Here is a 23,468-nt window from a genome sequence, read left to right on the forward strand (position 1 = left end):
GAGGAAATAGTGGGACAGGAGTCGCACTGCAGTGCAGGGAATAAATGCAGAACTGTTTTACTGCAGGAGTTTAAAAGAATTTGAAGTGAACTTGTCCTGTGGAGAGTCAGGAGGTGACTCTCAGTCGCATCCTCCGTAAAGAGAAGCAGCCTGCATCATTCCCCCTTTTCAGTATAAAAGTCAATCAGTCCTTCTAAGGGTCCACTGTAATAAGGCTGCGCACAAGTATCACATTTGTATGCTTTCCGTGATTACAGCATAGCTTCCAATGCAGCAAGGAGTTATATGCTTAAAACCTGTGCACAAAAAAATGTACCCAGGTTAGCACATTTGAATGCAAATGCTACGTTAATGAAGGTATTACCTGGTAATGTCCGATACTGGAAAGTGCACTGCTGAAGCCCTGAAGCTGTAATGCTCACATTTTTAATGCTGGGAATTTAGCTCCTCCTGATCTGAACTGGAATAAAAGTTAATATTTCCAGGGTTAGCCTTAGTAAACTTTGCTGTGCCAGTTTCTCTTACGCCAGTGTGATTTAACTGTGATTCTTCTTTTTGCTCATCTATCTCTTGCAGGTGAGGGCTGACTGGAATTAGAGCTAGAGCAGAAAGAGAAATGGAAGATAGAAGAGACAGAGGCAATGAAGAAGAAAGGAGGAGGAGAGAGGATCGGGTAGCCTGGTTAAAGCCATCATCAGAAAGTGCCAAAGGCAGCATGTATTTCAACAAGGAAACCCTGCTTGGAAAACCAGACATGGGTGAGAGCGTATAGGTTGAGCTCCCGGGCATTTTTGTTATAGTACAAAGGCATTCCCAATTGGCCCTTCTTCCTTCCCCCTCCTCTACCAGGTTGTCCTGCATTTTATATCCTGTATATATATATATATTTATAAATACATTTCTCATATTTATATGCTGCCCCTCACACAGCTCGAAGCAGCTTACAACAAAAGCATACACAATTGAAAACTCTGGGCTTTCAGATACTACACACCAAAAATTTGGAACAAGATACTGCTAACTTGATGCTGTCAGCCCTGCTACCTCACTTTTAGAATAAAAAGTTAAAGCTTGGTTCTTTGTGCAGCTTTCCCGTCACTATCCTCCAGTCCACTGACCTCAGCACCTATCTTAAACAAGGTCATAAGCTTATACGCATCCGACTTTATACTTTAGACATGCCTCCGATAAAAGGAAAAGGGAAGCAATCTATTCCTGCATTGTGGGCCAATAAAGATATCAAATTTAAATTAGAGGACGGTAACTCTACGTCCTGCTCAACTGATGTGCAGCAGAGCGAAGACTTGCTGATGGAGGCGGGACTCCGGCTTGGATGACGATCTTACCGCTATTCCCTTGGGGCTGCAGGTAGGCTCGGAGTAATTTCAAGACCCATTGGAAACTTTTGCAGAGAAAATATCCAGTAAACTGAACTCTCGCATGAACATTATTGTGGAGAAGGTGTCACGACTGTTGCTGCCCGACGTCTCCACTCCGCCCACCTTACCGTTTTTGCGATTCCTCCCGCGGTTGATGGACGTCTGGCTGCCGCGACGTCTGCCAGCCATCCTCTCCGGCGTCCCCGGTCCAGCTTGGGCGCTGCATCCCGCCATGTTGTCCAGGTACCATAGGGCGCGCGCGCCGCGCAGTCCTTCTTATTCATCACATGATGTCACGCATCCCGGATACAAAAGCCTACACTTTTTGCTAGCTAATCAAGTTAGCAAGGAAACTCCTTACGGATGGGATTCGCTCTCCTTACCTAGCTATTCTGCCTCTCCAACCTTTGGACTTTATCCTAACAGGGTACCCGCTCCTCAGGGGCCTCTCTCATTTCTTTCAGGTCGCTATCAGGAACCGGTACTCGCTCCTCGAGGGCCCATGTTCCCTGACTCGCTGCCTGAGCTTATCTCTTCTGCTTGGAAGAAACCGCTGCCTACATCATCAGTGAGTTACCAACTTTATTTCCTCAGAGCTGTTCCCTGGAACCAGGTACTCGCTCCTCGAGGGCCTGCCTCTATTCCAGCTTCTGTGTCACCTTCCGGGAGAAACCGCTGTGTGAGTAACTTTACCAACGAGGCTCCATACCAGAATTCTGTGCATGCTCCACTGTACTCACTATCTCAGTTTTCTCCACTACAGCACAGCTATAGAGGGAATTGCTGTTCCAGTATCCTGAGGAACCCTAGCCCAGCCGGGCTTCATCTCTACTTACTACTGCCACCTCTGGTGGCTTCTCAACTCTGTCTAATAAAAGATATAACTCTGTGTTGTGTGTCCCAAAGCTGAGCCTGTCCTGTGGCCCCTCACGGGACTTCCCCCCGTGGGCATGGTCAGCTGCCACAGTGTCCAAGGGTCCACCCAAAACCTTACAAATAATAACCGAAGGTGACCAGCCTGGTTCAAAGCGTAACAGAATACATTGAATGCCTGGAGACACAAGATGGCAGCATTGCTGATTTAGAGATGGCACTAAGCTCAGCCCTTCCCAGAAGTGGGGGGAGAGGGCAAATTACATCACTATCGCGCTCGGCTTCCTGCACCTGTTGCCTTTAAGCTGTACAAACAGCTAAATCCACATCGGCTGAAAACCGGACCAATGCACACATCTGAGGGACCACGAAAATCACCTCTGGAATTCTCAACTGGGGGAGGGACCATTTGGTATCACCGCAAGAGAGCGGGGTGAATTAAATCTCTAAAATTTGAAGCAATCCCCAGAAGGGAGATGCACATCCACCATCTGCTGGAGACAGAGAAATCTGGCAGGCTGATATCACTGCAGGAGTATATATACTGTGACATCATTTTGCTCTGTCTCCATCTGCTGGTAGAGATGCATAACCCACTGGTCCTGAATCCATCTATCCACATGCTAGGAAAATATTAATTTCCACATAAACCAGGAGCTCAGCCACTAATTCCTCCAACTTCTGGTCTCTTTTCTGCCTTATCTCTTCACTCTGCATCCTATTCTGTCTTACACAGCTTTCATCCTCATGTACTGCACCTTTCTCATTCACTGGTATCCTGCACATTACCTTCTCCAATTGCTCTGCCTCGTGCATTGCACCATTCTTATTCATTGGTGTCTCAATTCTGACTGTGTCTTCACCTTTCTTCTGGTGCTCCTTCAATGTTCTGGCACCTCCTTTCTGACACTTCTCTACATATCTCCTCTGTCAGCCTCTATTTATTTAGGCGTTTTATATACCGTTGTTCCAAATGAAGATCACAATGGTTTACAATATCATCATTCATATTCTTGGTCAATAAACACATACTGTGTGTTAGCATTCACATTCTAGGTTAACACCTTAATAAATACATGTTCTGGTTCATATTCACGATAATAAGGAGTTAATCTAGTTCATATTCGTCCATTTCTCTTTCTGTACCATCCCTTGCTTTAAAAAGTTAATCATTCACTTACTTATTTTCTTTTTTGTTACTAAAGATCTAAAATTTTGGTCAGATTTTTGCAGCTTTTCTTTGGATATCATTCCTTTCAGTTTTTAGTCTACTTTCTTTGTGAACCCTCTTGATTTAAAATATAGGGAGAGTGGCATAAATAGAGCAGTAGATTATCTCCTTTTCATATTCAGGAGTTCATCTATTTGTATATCTTCTCTTTAGTTTTACCATAAGCTTCAGTGGTCCGTCTGATGTTAAAATGGTTCTATGAACAAAGTCATCATGGCCTATAGTTGTACAAGGAACCAGGTCGTCCCTGAAGAATCTGCACTATCACTACTACCTTCATTAGCTCTAGTGCTGAAACTAAGGGTGGGCATCTTTCAATCATGGGTGACCTGCAGCGAATATCAATTGTTCTTTTTGCTTCCTTTCATACTGTAGTAATAGTGGACATATCTTTCTGAGATTTGTGTTGCGGTTTCCACCGCTTCCCTCCACTTAGGGCTCAAACCTGCCTACCTCCGCCTTAGGAATCTCCGCATTCCGCCCACTCTGGACCCCGGGGGCTTCTCTCACTCCACGTGGCGGCCGCCATTACGTGCCCGCTTCTCGTCCGTCTCGCGCGCACGCGAGCGAGGACACCCATCTTGAGCGCTCAACTCCCGGAAGCCTGGCCCCGCCCGTGCTGCTGACGTCATGCCCAAGCCCTGATATAACCAGCATTCAAACTCTCTCTCATCGCCTTGCAACGAGGTTCACAACTCCATAGTTGTTCTTAGTTGCGTTCCTGGTGATTTCCACGTTTCCTGATTTTGACTCCGGTCTGCTTCTGACTCCGCTTCAGCCTGCTGCCTGCCTCTGACTCCGGTTTGCCTCCGACTCCGCTTCTGCCTGCTGCCTGCCTCTGACTCCGGTTTGCCTCTGACTCCGCTTCTGCTTGCTGCCTGCCTCTGACTCCGGTTTGCCTCTGACTCCGCTTCAGCCTGCAGCCAGCCTCTGACCCCGGCCTGCTTCCGCTTCAGCCTACAGCCTGCTTCAGCCTCCGGTTTGCTACCGACTCCGCTTCAGCCTATAGCCTGCTTCGGCCTCCGGTTTGCTACCGACTCCGCTTCAGCCTACAGCCTGCTTCAGCTTCCGGTTTGCTACAGACTCCGCTGCCGCCCGCTGCCCTGTCTTCAGCCGGCCCTCGGCCCTGTACAACCAGTCCCCTGCTTCCCGGGTACCTTTGGACTTCCTTTGCCCCTGTTTGCTCTGGTCCCAGTCTAGCCTATCTCAGTCCCTGGACTTTCTGCCTGCATTTCCAAGTCCCGAGGTACTAGTGCCCTACGGGCTCCTCCTGGGGGGCTCCTGGTTCCCGGGTGAACACCTCCTGCCTGTGGCTCTGCCCCCCGGCCTACCCTGTCACCCTAGGTAGGCCGGCCCAAGGGTCCACTTGCAGTGTCCAACTGCAACAATTTGGCCCAGAGATTATACAATGAGGTCATCAGGTGAAGGTATTCAGCAAGACATAAGAACATAAGAAATTGCCATGCTGGGTCAGACCAAGGTCCATCAAGCCCAGCATCCTGTTTCCAACAGATGCCAAACCAGGCCACAAGAACCTGGCAATTACCCAAACACCAAGAAGATCCCATGCTACTGATGCAATTAATAGCAGTGGCTATTCCCTAAGTAAACTTGATTAATAGCAGTTAATGGACTTCTCCTCCAAGAACTTATCCAAACCTTTTTTGAACCCAGCTACACTAACTGCACTAACAATGTCTGCTGGCAACAAATTCCAGAGCTTTATTGTGCATTGAGTGAAAAAGAACTTTCTCCGATTAGTCTTAAATGTGCTACTTGCTAACTTCATGGAATGCCCCCTAGTCCTTCTATTATTCGAAAGTGTAAATAACCGAGTCACATCTACTCGTTCAAGACCTCTCATGATCTTAAAGACGAAAGGCGAGAACAATTTACTCTATTGAATATTCTCTCCCCTCAGACCTCTCAGGGGCAGTGTCTCTAACTGGGTTTGTTTTGTACAATGCACATACCTTGACAGAAACGAACCTCATTCATAACCCAAGTATGTTGGACATGATCTTAATCTTGCATCTTTACTGCTAATGCCCTTCTTAGTACTTAAATTCTGCCAAAATGTGCCTCCTTCTAGAGTTCTTAGGGTGTAATCTGTACAGGCCAGTGTTTCCCAACCAGTGTGCCAGGGCTGACCTGCAGGTGTGCTGTGAGACGAGCTCAACATGAAAAGTTGAGGCGCCAGCAGCAGGGTTGCTAGCTCTAAGAAGAAGTTGCCCTAACATAACAAGTTGCCATACTAGGTCAGACCGAGGGTCCATCAAGCCCAGTATCATGTTTCCAACAGTGGTCAATGACCTGGCAAGTACCCAAACAGGTGAAGATATTCAGCAAGACTTGGCCAATCCAGGCAAGTACCCAAACATTCAGGCCAGTCCAATACATGCTGTTAAGGATGTGGACCCTTGAGCTGAGACGAGGTTGGCACTACCACCAGGAGAGGGCCCCTCGTTCTCCGCAGGTTGAGCCCTTGGGTACCGGGGCCGGCAGGACTTAGACGGGGGTCTCTCAAGGCGTGGAACCAGAGGGAGGCTGAAGCAGCATCGGGCAGGCGGCAGACAGATGGAACCAGGAACAGGCCAGGGGTCAGGACGGGCAACAAGGAGGAGAAACAGGCTGGAGGTCAGGTAGGCAGAGGTCAGGCAGAGTCAAAACCAGGAGGTTAATCTGGAGGGATGAGGAGCAGGAAGGCACGGCTCAGGAAACAAGGAGCAAAGCAGGAACGCTGGATCAGGAATCGATGCAGAACTCACACTCTTAAGCAGAGCAGGACCCAATGCTGAGGCAAAGTGCTAGAGGCAGGGCAAGGTATATATATACCCACCCTGCCTGACTTCATCTTCATGGGCTGTGGGGAACTTTCCCGCTGCAGGACCTTTAAATCGGGAGCTATGGTGAGCGCACGAACCTAGGGAGCCGGACGCGGAGGTCGGGGTGGTGGTGTGCTGGGCCGTGAGGGCAGGCTGCTGTAGCGGAGGTAAGATGGCCCGGCCAAGGGCGGGGATCCTAACACTCGCATCCATAAGCCCTATCCAATATGGGGATTAGCACATCCAAAACGTGCATCCAAATCACTGCATAGCTAATAGCGCTCATCACATGGAAATTCATGTAGATGAGGCTATTAGCTAATCCCCGTGATCCAAAAAAGTTTCACCGCTGCCAATGCACCCTTGAAACACGGCAAATTTAATGCCATCCCAGGACTGGCATTAAGATATATCATGCTGTGTATCTTGTGCTTATATATGCCAGTAGTGGGAGAAAACGGATGCTTGTAGATTGAGCGTCCATTTTCCCACCCCGCCACCAGAGAATCCGCACAGCGGAGCAAATGAATAGTGCGCATCAACAATGAGAATACATGTCAAGAATCAACTATAAGCTGGTTATTTAAAATTACGGATGCCTAGACGACTTAAGCCTTTATTAGACCCAAATGACTTTTGAAAAATACTTCAAACCTTACTTTTTTCCAGGCTCGATTATTGTAACTCCTTGCTACGTGGTCTTCCCAATAACACGCTGAGACCACTGCAACTGTAGTAAAATTCAGCTGCAAGAGTTCCTGATGGGCCAGTCTCCCTATGATCATAGCACTCCAGTCCTAGCCAAGCTTCCTTGGTTAATGAATCATTTTAGAGTTCAATAGATTTTAACACTACTTCACAAAATAATAATGGCTGACTGCCCATAGGAGCAACCTTAGGAATATATTCTCCTCAACGTACATTGCGTTCAGCAAAGTAGGGATTATTAGAAGTCCCCACAGTACATCATTTGCAGTTAAGAGAAGTAAGGGAACATGCCTTTTTGGTAAGAGAACCCGCAATGAGCACCTGAGGCCTATCCTCGATGTTTTATTGTAACTTTTGTTCACTTGTTCTCTCTTCGCCTATTGTTCATGTTGATGTTAATTTTTTTCACCATTGTTTCTTGTAAACCGATATGATATGATTGGTATCATGAATGTCGGTATAAAAAAGCCCTAAATAAATAAATAAAATAAATAAATAAATAAAATATTAACAAAGGCACTGAAGACTTGGCTTTATGAGAAGACATCCAGTGAAGATAACTGTTAAAATCTTGCTATCTTTTGCTCCAGATTCATTTAAGATAGTCTTCCTCTTGTTAATTTATGTAACTTTAAGACTGGCAATGGCTAAATGAAGCCCTTATAAAAAAAGCCAATTGAATTCTAATTAAATGGCCAGCTATTTAATATTTTGCATGTAATTTTAAATGCTTTGTTTTTTATTTTTATTTCAATACTTTATGTATTTTTTTTTTACCAGGTAAACTGCTGCGATACTTGTGAACATGTGGTATATAAATACTTTTAAATAAATAAAGCAAACAGAGAGGGTCCTTTTCAGACAGCCCAAATAGCAGTAAATTCTGCTTGAATAGTGCTACAGTGAACACGCAGACTTTCCTGAGCTTTGAAAATGCTTGGGAATTTGGCAGAATTCATGCACACATTTAGGGACCTTTGTTTGTTTTCAGTTTTAATTTTATTCTTTCTAGGAATTTCAATGTCATAACAAAAAAATTAGTGAAAAAATGACTTTGTATTAACACAGAGGAGAACAAACAGTGGAAAAGCCTTTTGTTATAACATTGACATTCCCAGCAAACATAAAATAAAAACCAAAACCGTAAACATGTCTGTCCCCTAGAATGCCACTCTATTTGTGTAAAAGTACACACATTATGAAGCCTGGATCTATTTTAACATATCCAGTTTTCTGCACATAGAGGATGATGCAATAAGGCGCGCTCAGCAGAACGCACTCAGTTTTATCTCCAGTTGTACACACATTTTATCAGTGGCCAGTCTCAGCATGTTATTAGGAAGACCAAGCAACAAAGAGCTACAGCAATTGATTCTGGCCCGCTCTTAAAGGAACAGAGCCCAGTTTAAAAAAAATCTACTAGATAAAGGAGCCCTGACCGACGTGCCGCAAATGCGCAGTACAGAGCAGCTCTACCACGCATGCACGGACGAGCACGTCTGTCAGAGCTTGCCTGTTAACAAAAATGGCGCTGGGAGGAGCAGTAGCGGTGGCGGCAAGGACCAGTAGCGGCGGCGCACGCGAGGGAGGGAGGGACCTCCATCCCTCCCTCCCTCCCCCCCGGAGATCTTCCGTCTGCGCCATCCGAAGGGGTTGTGAATGAGCTGGGAGGGGAGGGGATTGAGAGAGGGGGAGTGAATGAGGGGAGGGAGGTGAGAGGGAGTGGGAGGGAGAATGGGGAGGGAGGGAGAGGTGGAAGGGAGAATGAGGGGGAGGGGGAAGGGAGGGGGAGGTGGAAGGGAGAATGAGTGGCAGGGGGAGGTGGAAGGGAGAATGAGGGGGAGGTGGGAGGGAGAATGAGGGGGAAGGAAATGGACCGAATATGGTCAAATCAGTTGCTTCCAGTGAGAACACCTGCTGCTGCATTTTGCAGTAATTGTATTGGTCTTAGAGATTAGAAAGACTTATTTAGATTGATGTACTGAGAGCATATCAAATCCTTATTTCTCCTGTCAATTCCTTGAAAGAATGAAGATTCTTGTAATATTCCCTTCAAGATGTGCAGATGTGCTTTTCAACTGTGCCAGATGCATAACAATTTCCAAAAATAATCTAATGATAGTGGTAAATAAAAATCCTATTTAAAGAAAACCACCAAGCTGGAGACACATCTATGCACCAAGAGACCTTCATAAATATAGCTTTGAAATCATATAAGTCAAGTGAAACAACTCAATTTTATAATCATACATCTCGGTGTTTTTAATGTACACCAATAACAAATGTCACCCCTGATGAAGTCAGCAAAATGCATGGCCCATGTTGGGTTTCTGGTGAAGCTGGAATTGTACAATGGCTGAATTACCTAGCTTGACTATATAAGTGTTTTTAAATGCAAAAGAAATTTAAAAAAAAAATGTTATTTTTGGACATTTAAATGCATATGAAATTTATTATTGCTGGGCATTAAAAACACCGAGAGCTATGATTTATAAGATTGAGCAGTTTCACTTAATTGTTTAAATATATCATTTTGGAAGCCCAGACTAGATGTATTCCACACATTAAAAAAGGTGGAAGAAAGGCCAAACAACTGCCGGTATGATTAAATGATGAGGTAAAAGATGGTATTATAGCAAAAAGAACATCTTTCAAAAAATGGAAAAGAGATCTCATACTATAGCATTGCTGAATCATAACCGGGCCCCTAAAATACAATAACAATACTCACAAACATCCACACACACTCATACTATTTCCATACCCACTCAATATAGTTCAATTTGCAACAATATGAGGTATAAAGTAGTAAGAAGAAAAATCTTCTTCTTAAATACCAATCACATTGCCTTCGTCTCAAGATTTAAAGAGATTTTCAACAGGTGGAAATTAATAGAGGAGCTTGCAATTCCTAAAATTCCTCTTTCCTCACGATTTCTAAATTCTAGAATTCAGAAACTACAAATTGTGACCCCTAGCATATAATAAAAACACTCACAAACATCCACACACATTCATACTATTCCATACCAACTCAATACACTACAACCAGTTCGATTTTTAACCAGCGGAAATTAATAGAGGTGCTTGCAATTCCTAAAATTCCTCTTTCCTCACAATTTCTAATTTCTAGTTTCTGAAATCTAGCGGCCTTGGAGGGAACAGGCAGCGTGCACTGGGCTCAGCGCGCGCAGGTTGCACAAATGTGCACCCCCTTGCGCGCGCCAACCCCGGATTTTATAAGATTCGCGCGGCTACGCTCGTATCTTATAAAATCCAGCGTACTTTTGTTGAAGCAGCAGAAATAGGTCTGTAAGAAAAACATTTTTTCCCTTTCATCCTAGTTAATTGCAATATGTAAGAGTTTTCTTTTACCGTATAAAGACCCTCATTTATTTGTTACTTATTATGCCTGATTTGTATACAGTTTATTGCCTTTCTTTATGTTTGACAAGCCGTTAAGCACGGGCTACATTAAATTTTTTTTTCAGTCCATTTTCGAACACGGCACCCTTCTACACTTTTTCTCCCTCACTCCCCCTTCCCCTCGTTCACTCAACCCCTTCCCTCCACTCAGTCTTACTCACCCTCTGTCTCCCACTGCCTCCCTCCCCTCACTCTCACCTCCCTCCCCTTCCCTCAGTCACTCCCCACCCTCTCAATCCCATCCCCTCTCCCTCAGCCCTCCTCCACTCCCTTTTTCTCTGCTCCACAACTTCTTATCCTTCCACTTACTCACATCCCTCTGTCTCTCACCTCCCCCTCATTCTCCTTCTCCCCCCTCATTCTCCCCCTCCCCTCACTCCTCCCCACCTCTCCCACCCACTCTCTCCTCCCTCCCTCCCTCTCACTCTCTCCTTCCTCGCTACTGGCCGCCGCTCCTCGTCACCGCCGCTGCCGCTCGACAACGCCGCTCCTCGTCACCGCCGCTGCCGCTCGACAACGCCGCTCCTCGTCGCCGCTGCTACCGCTCGACGCCGCCATGTTGATATCCAGCTGACGCTCGCTGAGACCGACCTGCTTGCCCGCACATGCGCAGTAGAGCTGCTCTCTACTGCGCATTTGCGGCACGTCGGTCAAGCTTCGTTTATTAGGTTGATAATTTTATTCATTGTTTTGAATTAAAAAATTGAATAAAGTATAAATTATAAAAAAAAAAAAAAGAATCTAGGCGTCATTGTGGATAACACATTGAAATTCTCTTCACAGGGTGCAGTGGCAGCCAAGAAAGCAAACAGAATGCTAGGAATTATTAGGAAAGTGAGGGAGAATAGAAAAGAGAATATCGTAATGCCTCGCTATTGCTCCATGATGCAACGGCACCTTGAGTATTGTGTACAATTATGTTCGCTGCATCTCAAATAAGATATAGCAGAATTAGAAAAGGTACAGAGAAAAGGTACAGCAAAATGATAAAGGGGATGGAACGATTCCCCTATGAAGAAAGGCTGAAGAGGTTAGAGCGCTTCAGCTTGGAGAAGAGACGGCTGAGGGGAGATATGATAGAGGTCTATAATATAATGAGTAGAATAGAACAAGTAAATGCAAATCAGTTGTTTACTATTTCAAAAAGTACAAAGACTAGGGGACACGCAATTAAGTTACTAAGTACATTTAAAAGAAATAGGAGAAATATTTTTTACTCAACACATAATTAAGCTCTGGAACTTATTGCTAGAAAATGTGGTAAAAGCTGTTAGCATAGCTGGGTTTAAAAAAGGTTTGGACAAGTCCCTGGAGGAGAAGTTCATAAACAATTACCAAGGTGGACTTGTGGAAATCCACTGCTTATTGCGTGAATAAGCTCCTTGGAATCTACCTTTTGGGATCCTGCCAGGTACTTGTGACCTGAATTGGTCACAGTTGGAAAGAGGATACTAGGTTTGATGGACTTTTGGTCTGACCCAGTATGGCAAAACTTGCTTTTAGAATCCTGGACTTAATGAACCCTTGGTCTGACTCACTATGGTAGTTCTTATGGCAGATCTTAAGAAGAGAGATCTTCCACAGAGGATCCTTCTAGGTCAAAGTATCTGGATCTACCAAACAATCAGGCTGATACAGTTAACCGACACTTGGACGCGTGTTTTCGACGCGTTAGCTTTACCCCTTATTCAGTAAGGGGCAATAGCGCGTCAAAAATTCACGTCCAACCCCCCCAAGACTAATAGCGCCCGCAACATGCAAATGCATGTTGATGGGTCTATTAGTCATTCCCGCGCGATACAGAAAGTAAAATGTGCAGCCAAGCCGCACATTTTACTTTAAGAAATTAGCGCCTACCCAAAGGTAGGTGTTAATTTCTCCGGGCACCGGGAAAGTGCACAGAAAAGCAGTAAAAACTGCTTTTCTGTGCACCCTCTGACTTAATATCATGGCGATATTAAGTCGGAGGCCCCAAAAGTTAAAAAAAAGTAAAAAAATTTAAAATCAGCCCGCGGCTCGCAGGTTGAAAACCGGACGCTCAATTTTGCCAGCGTCCAGTTTCCGAACCCGTGGCTGTCAGCAGGCTCAAGAACCGATGCCGGCAAAATTGAGCGTCGGCTGTCAAACCCGCTGACAGCCGCCGCTCCTGTCCAAAAAGAGGCACTAGGGAGGCACTAGTGTCCCTAGCGCCTCTTTTTACTGCTGGCCCTAATTTAAATATTTTAGTTTACTGAATCGTGCGCACAGGACACTGACCTGTGCGTGCGCCGGGAGAGCGGGCGCTCGCCTGCTCTCCCGTGAACTTTACTGTATCGGCCTGTCTCTTTGGAACTGGGAGGCCTCCAAAGGGCTCACTAGATTGGAATAAAACAGCAGGTTGGCCCACAATTCTTGGAATTAGACACTCATCCAGGCAGACCAGGCCAAACCTGGGAGTCACCAATCCTGCTGAACCAGACCAATACATCCTTTCATCTGCTGGAGTCAGAGAATACTGACTTTTGTTGGGGCTGTAGCATGGTAACAACCAGTGATGATGCCAAAGAAAATGGTGTGTCCTCTATCTGCTAGCAAAAAAGAAGAATCCACACATCTGGACTGGCGAAGCAGGATGAAAGGAAGCTTCTTTTGCCTAATCCCTAACTTCAGCTCCCTCTCTCCCAGCTTTATTCCCTTCTCCCAGATCCTTTCCCAATCTCACATCTATTTTTCCTCTCCCAGCCCTCTCAGGTCCTCTAACTTTCACAGCCTGAATCTAGTGCTTCCCTCTCCCTCACCTCCACTATCTACCCCTCTCTTTCCCCCACAATTCCTCTCCCAGCCAACTTTCCTTCTTTCAGGCCTTCTCTAGCCTCTCTCATCCTCACAGAATGTCTACTATATTTTATTTATTTAAAAGATTTTATATACCGTCGTTCGCGTTTACATCACAACGATTTACAAAAGCGTTAAAACATTCAAAGAAAATAATTCACTGTAAAGGAACCTTAAGAAGCTTTAAAAAAGGAAAACAAAGCAATTAACATTAAAAAAAAAGATATATACAGCATAGAAAATCAAGTGTGGTAGACTCTAGAAAGTTATTGACCTGTTTGTAGGTTATCCTCAGCTGCACTATCAACCCTTCTCTCCAGCCCACCTTTCCCCTTAGCTCCTATCCTCTCCCAACCAGATTTGTTTTGTTTCAGGTCCTGTCCCAGACCCCTCAGCTCCTCTTTCCTATCACAGCACCTCCCATTCTTCACTACACCGCAGGATACACCAAGGCAGGAGGCCTGCCTGCCTGCCCTGCATTGCTTCTGCTCTCGGGGGTCCTGCAGCTCATTTGTCAGACATTCTACAGCCAACCAATAGTCTGTAGGGGGAGGTGGGAGCAGTAACATGGAGATGCAAGCACCTCCTTCCTGCCCTCCCCTGCAGCATAAGTTCATTTTTACGTGGACAAGCAGGACTACAGTCACACTACCGGGTGATGTCATCCAATGGCGCTGAGTTGCAAGCTGATCTAGAATTTTCATATATGGTAAACACAAAACTGCATGTCCTCTGAAAACTCAGTAAATACTATACCCCAAATCAGAGGTCCTTAGGCAATTATCCATGCCACATTATCTTTTTATTTCCAATGACTTATAACCTCAAAATTTTTTTACAAAAACTCTATTGCATACATGACCCTTCCCTATATTCCCTGTGCTAGTTATATCCAATTACTAAAATATACTCAATCATACTTTACCCTTCAATCATACCATACATGTATCACACACATTCCTCAGTCATCCTTCACATAAAATATGTAAATACTAAAACCTACTTTGCACAAATACAATTACAGTTATCTTGAACATTTGCAGCACATTCAATGCTATTTTCAGATATCTTTCAGAATAAAAGGTTTCTAATTTTCAATAGAGCAATTATAACACAAAACTAGTATTACTAATATCAATTATCTTCATATGCTCATATAATTGTATAGTATTGTCCACATATATTTCTGAAATCTTTATCTTATATTCCTGAGATCTTTGTCCAACGAGAGCTTCGTTTCACCCTAACACTTAGGGCTTCTTCAGGGACATCATTCTTTTAAACTTCCATACATATCTTGGTTTATTGCTTCAATTATGGAGCCTAACACATAAGCTTACGAAGGAGTGTTTCAATTTCTCCAACTGCCTAAATGTTATAGAGCAGTCCCATTCATGAGGCATTGTTGGACCTCCAACGCAAGGTGTGGTCCTCTCCATATTCTGCACCAGCGGTCTCAAAGACTGTGGGTAACAAATATAAGGTGCAGTATTTCTCTGGCCACACTGCCAGTCAGATCCTGCCTGATTCCATCATTGTGGAGATAGCCCTGCTAAAGGCGAAACGTTCCCGCTCTCGAGCCACCGTTGCCTCCTGGCAAAGACCCATGGTTTCTGGTTGCCATGTGCCTGAAGGTGTTTGTCGATGACTCGTTTCCTGCATCGTTGCCCACCAAGTGCAAATGGGGCAGTATTTATAAAATGTATATAATCTTTCTGCTGCTATCTTCCCTGCAGTCCCGCAGTTGTTGGCTAACGCCGGGCACTGTCCAAAACATCTCACCTGGTCATCTGGCCATTTCCTGGGTTTATCACTGGGATGAGACCTCATTCCCCTTAGGATAACTTGCACAGAATGGCAGTTACAACCTAAAAACTTTTCTTGACAGACTAGATGGACCATTTTGGTTTTTTTATCTGCCGTCATTTACTGTTAGTTTCAGGGTGACTGGAAATGAAAAATCCCCAGGTAGGCCCAATAACTTCTTACTCTATTCTCAAAGACACATCGTACCCCAACAAACTTAGAAGGGCTGCTTGTCCCTACTGAAAAGGCAGCTTGTGATGCAAGCCGCTTAAGCTTTAAGGAGCATTCTGTGCCAGTCGCCTCCTGCCGCCCACTAAGGCAGCCTGGGACACTTTTTGTTCGGCAGCTGCAAGTTCACTTCTAGCTTATTATTTTTGAAAACATTTATGTGCCGCACAATCCAAACTTCTACATTTTTCTTTATAATCCTGCAGCACGGTGTGGATCCTGTCCCAGTATTTCCTCTGACTGCTGGTTTCACAGATTAACAGAAAAACATAAGGGTCACCACCAGTTTGTGTGCCAGGTGTAAAGCTCCACCCTCCCCTGTGGTTTGTCTCCAGGTTTGCTCAGTGTAAAGCTCTGCCCTCTCCTGTGTGATGTCATCATGTTGTGCCCTCCATGTGAAGCTCCGCCGTCCCCCTATGTGATGTCATCATGTTGTGCCCTCCATGTGAAGCTCCGCCGTCCCCCTATGTGATGTCATCATGTTGTGCCCTCCATGTGAAGCTCCGCCGTCCCCCTATGTGATGTCATCTGTTTGCACCCTCCGTGTAAAACACTGCCCTCCCCCATATGATGTCATCAATCTGCGCCCAACAGGAAACGAGCTTCGCAGTGTTGGATGGAGGCAGACAGTGAGAGACGCAAAGAGTCTTTTCTTCGTCGGACCTTTAGTTTGCAGCTTAACAGTTGGAAACCCGAAACCTCTAGCTCCAGATCTCAGCTTCAGCCCTTCTCTTGCCCTTGTAACAGCCCCCCGAGCTGCTTTGCAGAGGCAAACGCCCAGCCAGAGAAAGAGCCCCCAATTCAGCAAAAGCAGAGAGGAAAATGCCTGCAGGAACTTCCCAGGTAGGAGATTGCCCCCAACTTCCTGCCCCCTCTATACAAACCCTGCTGCAGCTTTCTAACCTGGGGCACTGCAGAGTCAGCCCTGACTTTAATATGACAGCAAGCAGATCTGAGGCACAGAAAAAGTACGTGGGACCTTCCTACATGTAAGGAGTGAAAGCAGAGGTCTCGCAGAGTGATATTTTGTTATAGGGTCTGTGTGTAACTAGATTTCTGTTGAGGTAATCTTGCTTTATGAGTGTGTTTTAGCCCAGGTGCTGTGAGGTCTCCTGATGGATGCGATGCAGAAGGTGCTGAGAGTGAAAAGTTTTGTTGTGTTTCAGATCCCAGTAACTTTTGAGGACATCACCATCTCTTTCTCCCAGGAGGAGTGGGAATATTTAGAAGAATGGCAGAAGGAGCTTTACAAGGATGTGATGAAGGAGAATTATGAGACCCTGAGTTCACTGGGTAAGGGATAATATTACATCTTTATCTGCAGAGCTGGACTAACATGGTCTGATATGATAAACAGGATGGAGTTTTTTTCAAGGGCAGTTAACTAAAATGGTCAGCGGTCTTTATCTTGAATCATATGGGAGCAGATCTAAATGTGCTTACCCTGGACTGAAATGAGATATGATAGAGACATTTAAATACCTCCAATGATGAAATGAACAGGAGGCAGGAATCTTTCAACAGAAAGAAGGGATGAGGTTTAATGGTGGCAAAATCCATTTGATTTGATATGTGAGAGATCATACTCATTTTTGTCTTTGAGTTTATCTTTTTCTTTCCCACTGACGAGATGTCACTAAAGTACTTATAGCTAATGTAAGTATCTATATCTAATGTTATCCTCTTCCTCCTTCTCTTCTCCCAGTTCTATTACCTTGTTATTTGTAACTGCTTCCTTCCACACTAATAGGTTATTCAATTGTTCATTGTACACCCCTGTTATATGTAAACCGGCATGATGTGATTGTATCATGAATGCCGGTATATAAAAATCTTAAATAAAATAAATAATAAATAAGATAGGTCCACTTGTCAATGTGAGTCCCTTCTCTTCACATCTTCCTGAAAGGCACAGTCCTGGAATTCAACAAAATGCTGAGGTTTGGGCACCTACACTTTCCAGCAAAGTGTATCTCATGAATATAAGCACTAGCAGTTAGATTAGACCCCCTCTTCTGTTTGAAAAATGCAGAGAAATTCTTGGCAACTACAGTCTTTGATAATGCAAACTTGGCTTCCTCTAAAATTTCTGCTCCAAGGAAGGCTTCTCCTCCTCTCTCTTGTTCATTACACAGTTTTTCATATATGCTGTCCTGTATGTTGATTCCAAATTGCTTTGTATGGGGTACTGCTGCTGATTGTACTCTTGATGAAATTGTACAAGCTATGATTAATACACCCCACTCCTGCATCCTGCTGGGAGGTGTACATCTGCCTGCCCTCATGTGCAGTTCTGTATGTTCCAGACAATATAACAGAATTCAGGTTTGTTGTTGGTGCACATTTTCTTCAGGGCTCTCTGAATATCTCTCTCAGCCTTCTCAAACTACTTCTAGAACGTCCTCAATATGGAGTAAATTTTAAAAGCCCTGCGCGCATAAATCCAGCTGGATTTACGTGCGCAGGGGACTTGTGTGCCGGCGCGCCTATGTTGCAAAGCCCCGGGATGCACCTAAGTCCCGGGGTTTTGCTTGGGGGGGGGTGTGCCGGGGGCGTGTTGGGGGGGTGTGTCGGGGACGGTGCGGCATTCGGGGGGGGGGCGTTCCAGGGGCGTGGCCGAGGCCTCCGAAGCAGCCCACGGCCCGGGGAATGGCGTGCGCGCAAATTACGCCTGCCTTGGCCAGGCGTAACTTTTTCAACAAAGGTAGGGGGGATTTAGTTAGGGATGGGGTGGGGGGGGGCCAGGAGAAAAGTTCAGTACTACTCGCCGCTCAGCACCGTTTACAGTGGTGTTGTTAAAAGTGGCTGAGAGATCCATGCTAATCTGAGCCAATTCAAGTGGCTCTCAAGCTCCTGAGGCAGCTTGATGAGCGAAACTCGGCCAGAGTCGGGTAAGATTCAAGAAAGTCCATTTTTTATACCGATTCAACTCCAGTTGTCCATAAGTCACATTCCATCAACACTAGTTTCATTTGATAGCTCCAGTTTGTTGGTGGCTGTAGACTTCAGTTAAGTTATATCTCCCCATATTTTGATTTCATGATGATATTCGCAATATCTCACTTGTGGTGGTGTTAATATTTCCAGATTTTATTTATTACCATTGTGCTTACATTCCACATCAAGGTTGTTGATGGATTGTAGAGAAATCTCCCTGCTAGTTTCTGGCACCGCAGGCTTTGGCGTCACCCTATCCCTTGACTTTATTACCTGCCATGATCCTTACAAAATATTCAAGAAGACCTTGAAAACTTGGCTGTTTAAACAGACATTTTACTCCAGTCTCAGCTTAATATAGAGATTGCAAAGCTGTTGCAGGTAGTTTTTATTTATTTGAGTAAGCAGTCCTGGTCTGTTTCATTATTAGCTTATATTATTGCATTTATATGTTTGTGGTTTTATTGATGAGGTTAATTTATGTTTTAATATTATGTATGTGCTATTGTACTCTGCTATGAATCATAGAATAGCAGGTTATACATTTTTTAAATTAAATATCAAGAGCGATCCAATTTTATTGTTTGCAACAGAGACCTTTATAAATCTAGCATCAATGATTGAGGTTAAATGGCTCACTAAGGCTTATTTGCCTTTATAGTTTATTTAAAACATTTATAGCCTGCTTATAATGAGACAATTATGCTAAGTGGGTTACAACACATCAATTTCACAACAAAAACAAAATTACAAAAATATACATGCATCATATAAATCATCATCGCAATACACTAAAAAATTCCTCCTTCACTACTAATTGTAGGTTGTCTCATGGGGATGGGATCTAAGGGGTGGGATGCGGGGTTGGTTTTTTTGATGATGGGTTCAATTTCTGTAGATGCGACGGGGGTGAAATGTGACCATGTGTGGATGGGAGGATGTCCGTTGAGTCGGTGTGGATTTGTGGAATCTTGGCAATGATGTTGTCGACTTTGTCCTTTATTGTACATTGCTTTGGATTGCCTTGGTAAAGATTTGCAATTAATCAAGTATGAAATAAACTAAACTAAACTAAACTTGTTTGTCAATTTGCTCTATTACTGCTTATGTTTTCACAGTGAGTGGCTTCAGTTCCTCTGAATCATCATCATTATCATCAAAGAAAACATCTGATGTAGGCATCTCCCTAGAAATCCCACAACACCAGATAATCTGCAACAGAGACAGACAGTATAAATGTACTGAGAGTAGGAAAGGATTCAAACAGAAGACATGCTTCTTAAGACACCAGAGAAACCAGAAAAGAATGAAACCCTTTAAATGTACTGAGTGTGGTAAAGACTTCAAGAAGAAATCATACCTCACAACACATCAAAGAATCCACATAGGTGTGAAACCATTTATGTGCATTGATTGTGGTAAAGACTTCAAGAAGAAATCATACCTGAAAATACACCAGAGAATTCACACAGGAATGAAACCATATTTATGTACAGAATGTGGAAAAGTCTTCAATCAGAAGTCAAACCTCACAAACCACCAGAGAATCCACACTGGAGTGAAACCATTTGCATGCACTGAATGTGATAAGAGCTTCAGTTGGAAGAAACAGTTGACAAGCCACCAGAGAACCCACACAGGAGTGACACCATTTACATGTATTGAGTGTAATAAAAGCTTCTGTCGTAAGGCATCTCTCACGCTTCATCAGCAAATTCACAAAGGAGTGAAACTATTCAGATGTACAGAATGTGGAAAAGATTTCAATCGAAAGTCAAATCTCACAAGCCATCAGAGAATCCACACAGAAGTGAAACCATTTACATGTACTGAATGTGGTAAGAGCTTCAGTTGGAAATTACAGCTCACAAGCCACCAGGCAATCCATACAGGAATGAAACCATTTCTATGTACAGAATGTGGAAAAGTCTTCAATAGGAAGTCAAACCTCACAGCACATCAAAGAATTCACACTGGAGTGAAACCGTTTGCATGTACTGAGTGTGATAAGATCTTCAGTTGGAAGAAACAGCTGATAAGCCATCAGAGACTCCACACAGGAGTGACACCATTTACATATAGTGAGTGTAGTTAAAGCTTCAGTAGTAAGCCATCTCATGCTCCACCAGCAAATTCACAAATTAGTGAAATTATTTAGAAGTACAGAATGTTTTAGTGTTAAATCATACCTCACAAACCACCAGAGAATTCTCACTGATGTGAAACCATTTAAATCTACTGATTGTGGTAAGAGCTTTAATTGGAAGTTCGAGCTCACAATTCACCAGGCATTAATATAGGAATGAAACAATTTCATTGTACTAATTGTGGATAAGAATTCTGTCATAAGCACAACCTCATAAACCATCAGAAAATCTACGCAAAAGTGAAATCATATTTTTGTACTGAGTATGGAAAGGTCTTCAATCAAAAGGCACAGTTCACAAGCCATCAAAGACCAAGAAAATGTGGCAGAAGGAAACAAAAATACTCCCAGAAGTTTTGGGAGCCACTGGCCTGATTAAGAAGAATTTCCAATCACATCTTGATATGTTGCTTGTATAAATGACACTATTAACTCCAGAAGGAAGCTGTCTTTGGCACCAGATAATTCATGGAGCAGTGATCCTATTTACATGTACCGAGTGTGGTAAAAGACTTGAAGAAGTAACCGTACCTCACAATACATCAGAGAATCCACACTGGAGTGAAACAAATTACATGTACTGAGTGTGGTAAGAGCTTCAGTTGGAAGAAACAACTTATAAAACATCAGAGATTCCATATAGGTATACAAGGAGTGGTGAGAATTTATGAATACATGATAGGAAAGAGGAAACAGAATTTGTTAAACGAGAAAAAAAGAATTTTAACCAGTAAACAAGGAAAATAAATTGGCAAAGGCAAAAATGTAGTGGGAAATACAGCAAATTGCTTCACATACCCCATGTGCATCAAATCCTGATTCAGAAACAAGAAGAGGTGAGTACATCTCAGAATGAGAGATTGATAATTGCAACACAGGATATTAGATTACAGAGATCATTCAAACTCAGCAAGGAAAAAGCTGGTAAACAGGCAAATGCAGATTTTGTAAAACAGAACTAGAAATGGTCAAATCACCTCATTGCTAGGTGTCGCGTCCTAATGTCAGAAGGCCTGTATACAGAAAGGCATAATGAGGTGGCCCGGCTCATCCATTGAAAATTATGTGAACTCAGTAATATCACAGCATCAGAAAAGCACTGGGATCACGACCCTGAGAGACTGTAATGAATGAAGCAGTTGTGATCACCTGGGACATTCCTGTTTCATTTGATGAGAAAAAAATCACAAGAAAGGCATTGCTGATAGAATTGTCAGTTCCAAATGACTATTCAGTACAAAATGCAGAAAGAGAAGATCTTTAAACATAAAAAAGATGCAATCGGAGACCAAGAAAATGTGGCAGAAAGGAACTATTTCTATATCTATGGTATTGAGCCTCACCAGCCTGATAAAAAGGAACATCCAGCCGCACCTTGATATGCTGCCTTCCAGCAGAAAGTTCTTTTTGGCACAATTGCAGGTAGTAAGAAGAGCAGAGCAATAAATGTGAGAGGCTGAGATCTTATCTCCCACACCCAGGGTTACAGGTGAGATTCGCTCCTGTTAGTAGTTAAACACAGCACTGACTCATGTAGAATGGAATGCTTTGTGAGTGGGGGAAAAGGCTTCATTCAGAAAGTGAATCTCACAGGCCACCAGAGAAATCTGCACAGCGCGTAAACCACACAGAACGAGTCCTTTTTCAGACAGCCAGAGAGCAGGGAAAGTCTGCTTGTGCAGTAAGAGTGCTACGGTGAACACACCGACTCTACTGAACTTTGAAAATGCTTGGGAAATTGGCAGACTGTATGCATTTAGGGACTTTTCAGTTTTTTATTTTATTTTTCCTAGAAATTTTAATATTAAAAGAAATCAGTGGAAAAACGACTAAGCTATAATGCACAGGAGAAAAATCTGCATAAACGTCATTTGTCCACTGATATTTTTCTGTTATAACATTGAAATTCCCAGGCAACGTAAAATAAAGACTGGAGGCAAAGGTCCCTAGTCTCACTGCATAAAGCGACACCTGTTTCTTGCAGGGCTTAACACCTATGCATGTATGATTTACAATTAAAAAAAATGATGCACGTAAAGCCAGCTCTGTCCCCTGGAATGCCAGTCTGCTGTTTGCATAAAAGTAGGCACATTATCAAGCCTGGAGCTACTTCATTGCCTTTTGCATGCATAAAATCCAGTTTTATGTACAGAACTAGCTTTCAAATTTAGCCCCCTTACTGCCCATAAACCATGATTTAGGAGGAAAAGCTTTAGATCAAATTTTCAAAAACAGAATTGCGTGCCTTGGGATGTAAATGTAAATATTGGCTCTGCAGTCATTCGCAGCGGTGAGAGTCTCATTTACCTCCCTAAATTGGTTAGAGAATTTTATCAGCTCCCTAGAAATATACCATACATGTCTTGAGCAAAATAAAAAATGGTGAAACATGAAAAAAACAAAAGAGACCAGTGATGGGGCCGGATGGGACACAGCCGAGAGTACTAAGGAATTTAGAGATGTCCTGGCAGCTCTGCTGGATGACCTTCTCAATGCTTCCTGAGACTTGTGAGTGGTCCTGGAGGTGCTTCGTCTGCATAAAAGTGAAAGTAAGGAGAGAGGCTGGGAGCTGCAGGCTGGTTACTCTGTCCTGTGGTGAACAAATTCATGGAATCGCCACTAGAACGGAGGAGCCTGCAGTTTCTGGAATCCAATGCATTGCAGGATCCGAGGCAGCACGGGTTTTACTACAGGTGAACCTGCTCAATTTCTTTGAGTGGGTGACCAGAGAGTTAGATCAAGGGAAGAGCGCTAGATGTAAACGTTCTTGGAGTTTAGTAAGGCCTTTGACACAGTTCTGCATAGGAGACCTAAATTTATGCGCCCTTAGTGTGGGACCTACGGTGGCTGTCTGAGGGTTAGAAACTGGCTGAGTGGGAGGCGACAAAAGATAGTGGTAAAGGGTGTTTTCTCTGAGGAAAAGGGTGTTACTGACGGTGTGCTTCTGGGATCGGTCCTTGGACTGCTTCTTTTCAACATTTTTTGTGAGCGACATGACGGACGGGAAAGGTTTGTAATTTTGCCGATTAATACCAAAACCTGTAACAAGATAGACAGCCAAGAAGGAGTGGAAAACATGAAGAGGCATCTGACGA

At 43.9% G+C, this 23,468-nt stretch overlaps 2 protein-coding genes across 2 annotated transcripts in view; both read left to right on the top strand.

Moving 5' to 3' along the window:
- The window catches only part of LOC115085899 (zinc finger protein 271-like), a 195,015-nt gene that overhangs the window by 63,681 nt on the left and 107,866 nt on the right, over positions 1–23,468 (top strand). The window lies entirely within an intron of this gene.
- On the top strand, positions 15,878–21,444 carry LOC115085937 (gastrula zinc finger protein XlCGF8.2DB-like). The gene is made up of 3 exons (XM_029592489.1): positions 15,878–16,133; positions 16,457–16,583; positions 19,346–21,444. Exons 1-3 carry the CDS (start codon positions 16,113–16,115, stop codon positions 20,320–20,322), a joined length of 1,125 nt encoding a protein of 374 aa, XP_029448349.1. The 5' UTR covers positions 15,878–16,112; the 3' UTR covers positions 20,323–21,444.

This window comes from Rhinatrema bivittatum, chromosome 2, assembly GCF_901001135.1.
Source record: "Rhinatrema bivittatum chromosome 2, aRhiBiv1.1, whole genome shotgun sequence".
NCBI classification, from domain to species: domain Eukaryota; kingdom Metazoa; phylum Chordata; class Amphibia; order Gymnophiona; family Rhinatrematidae; genus Rhinatrema; species Rhinatrema bivittatum.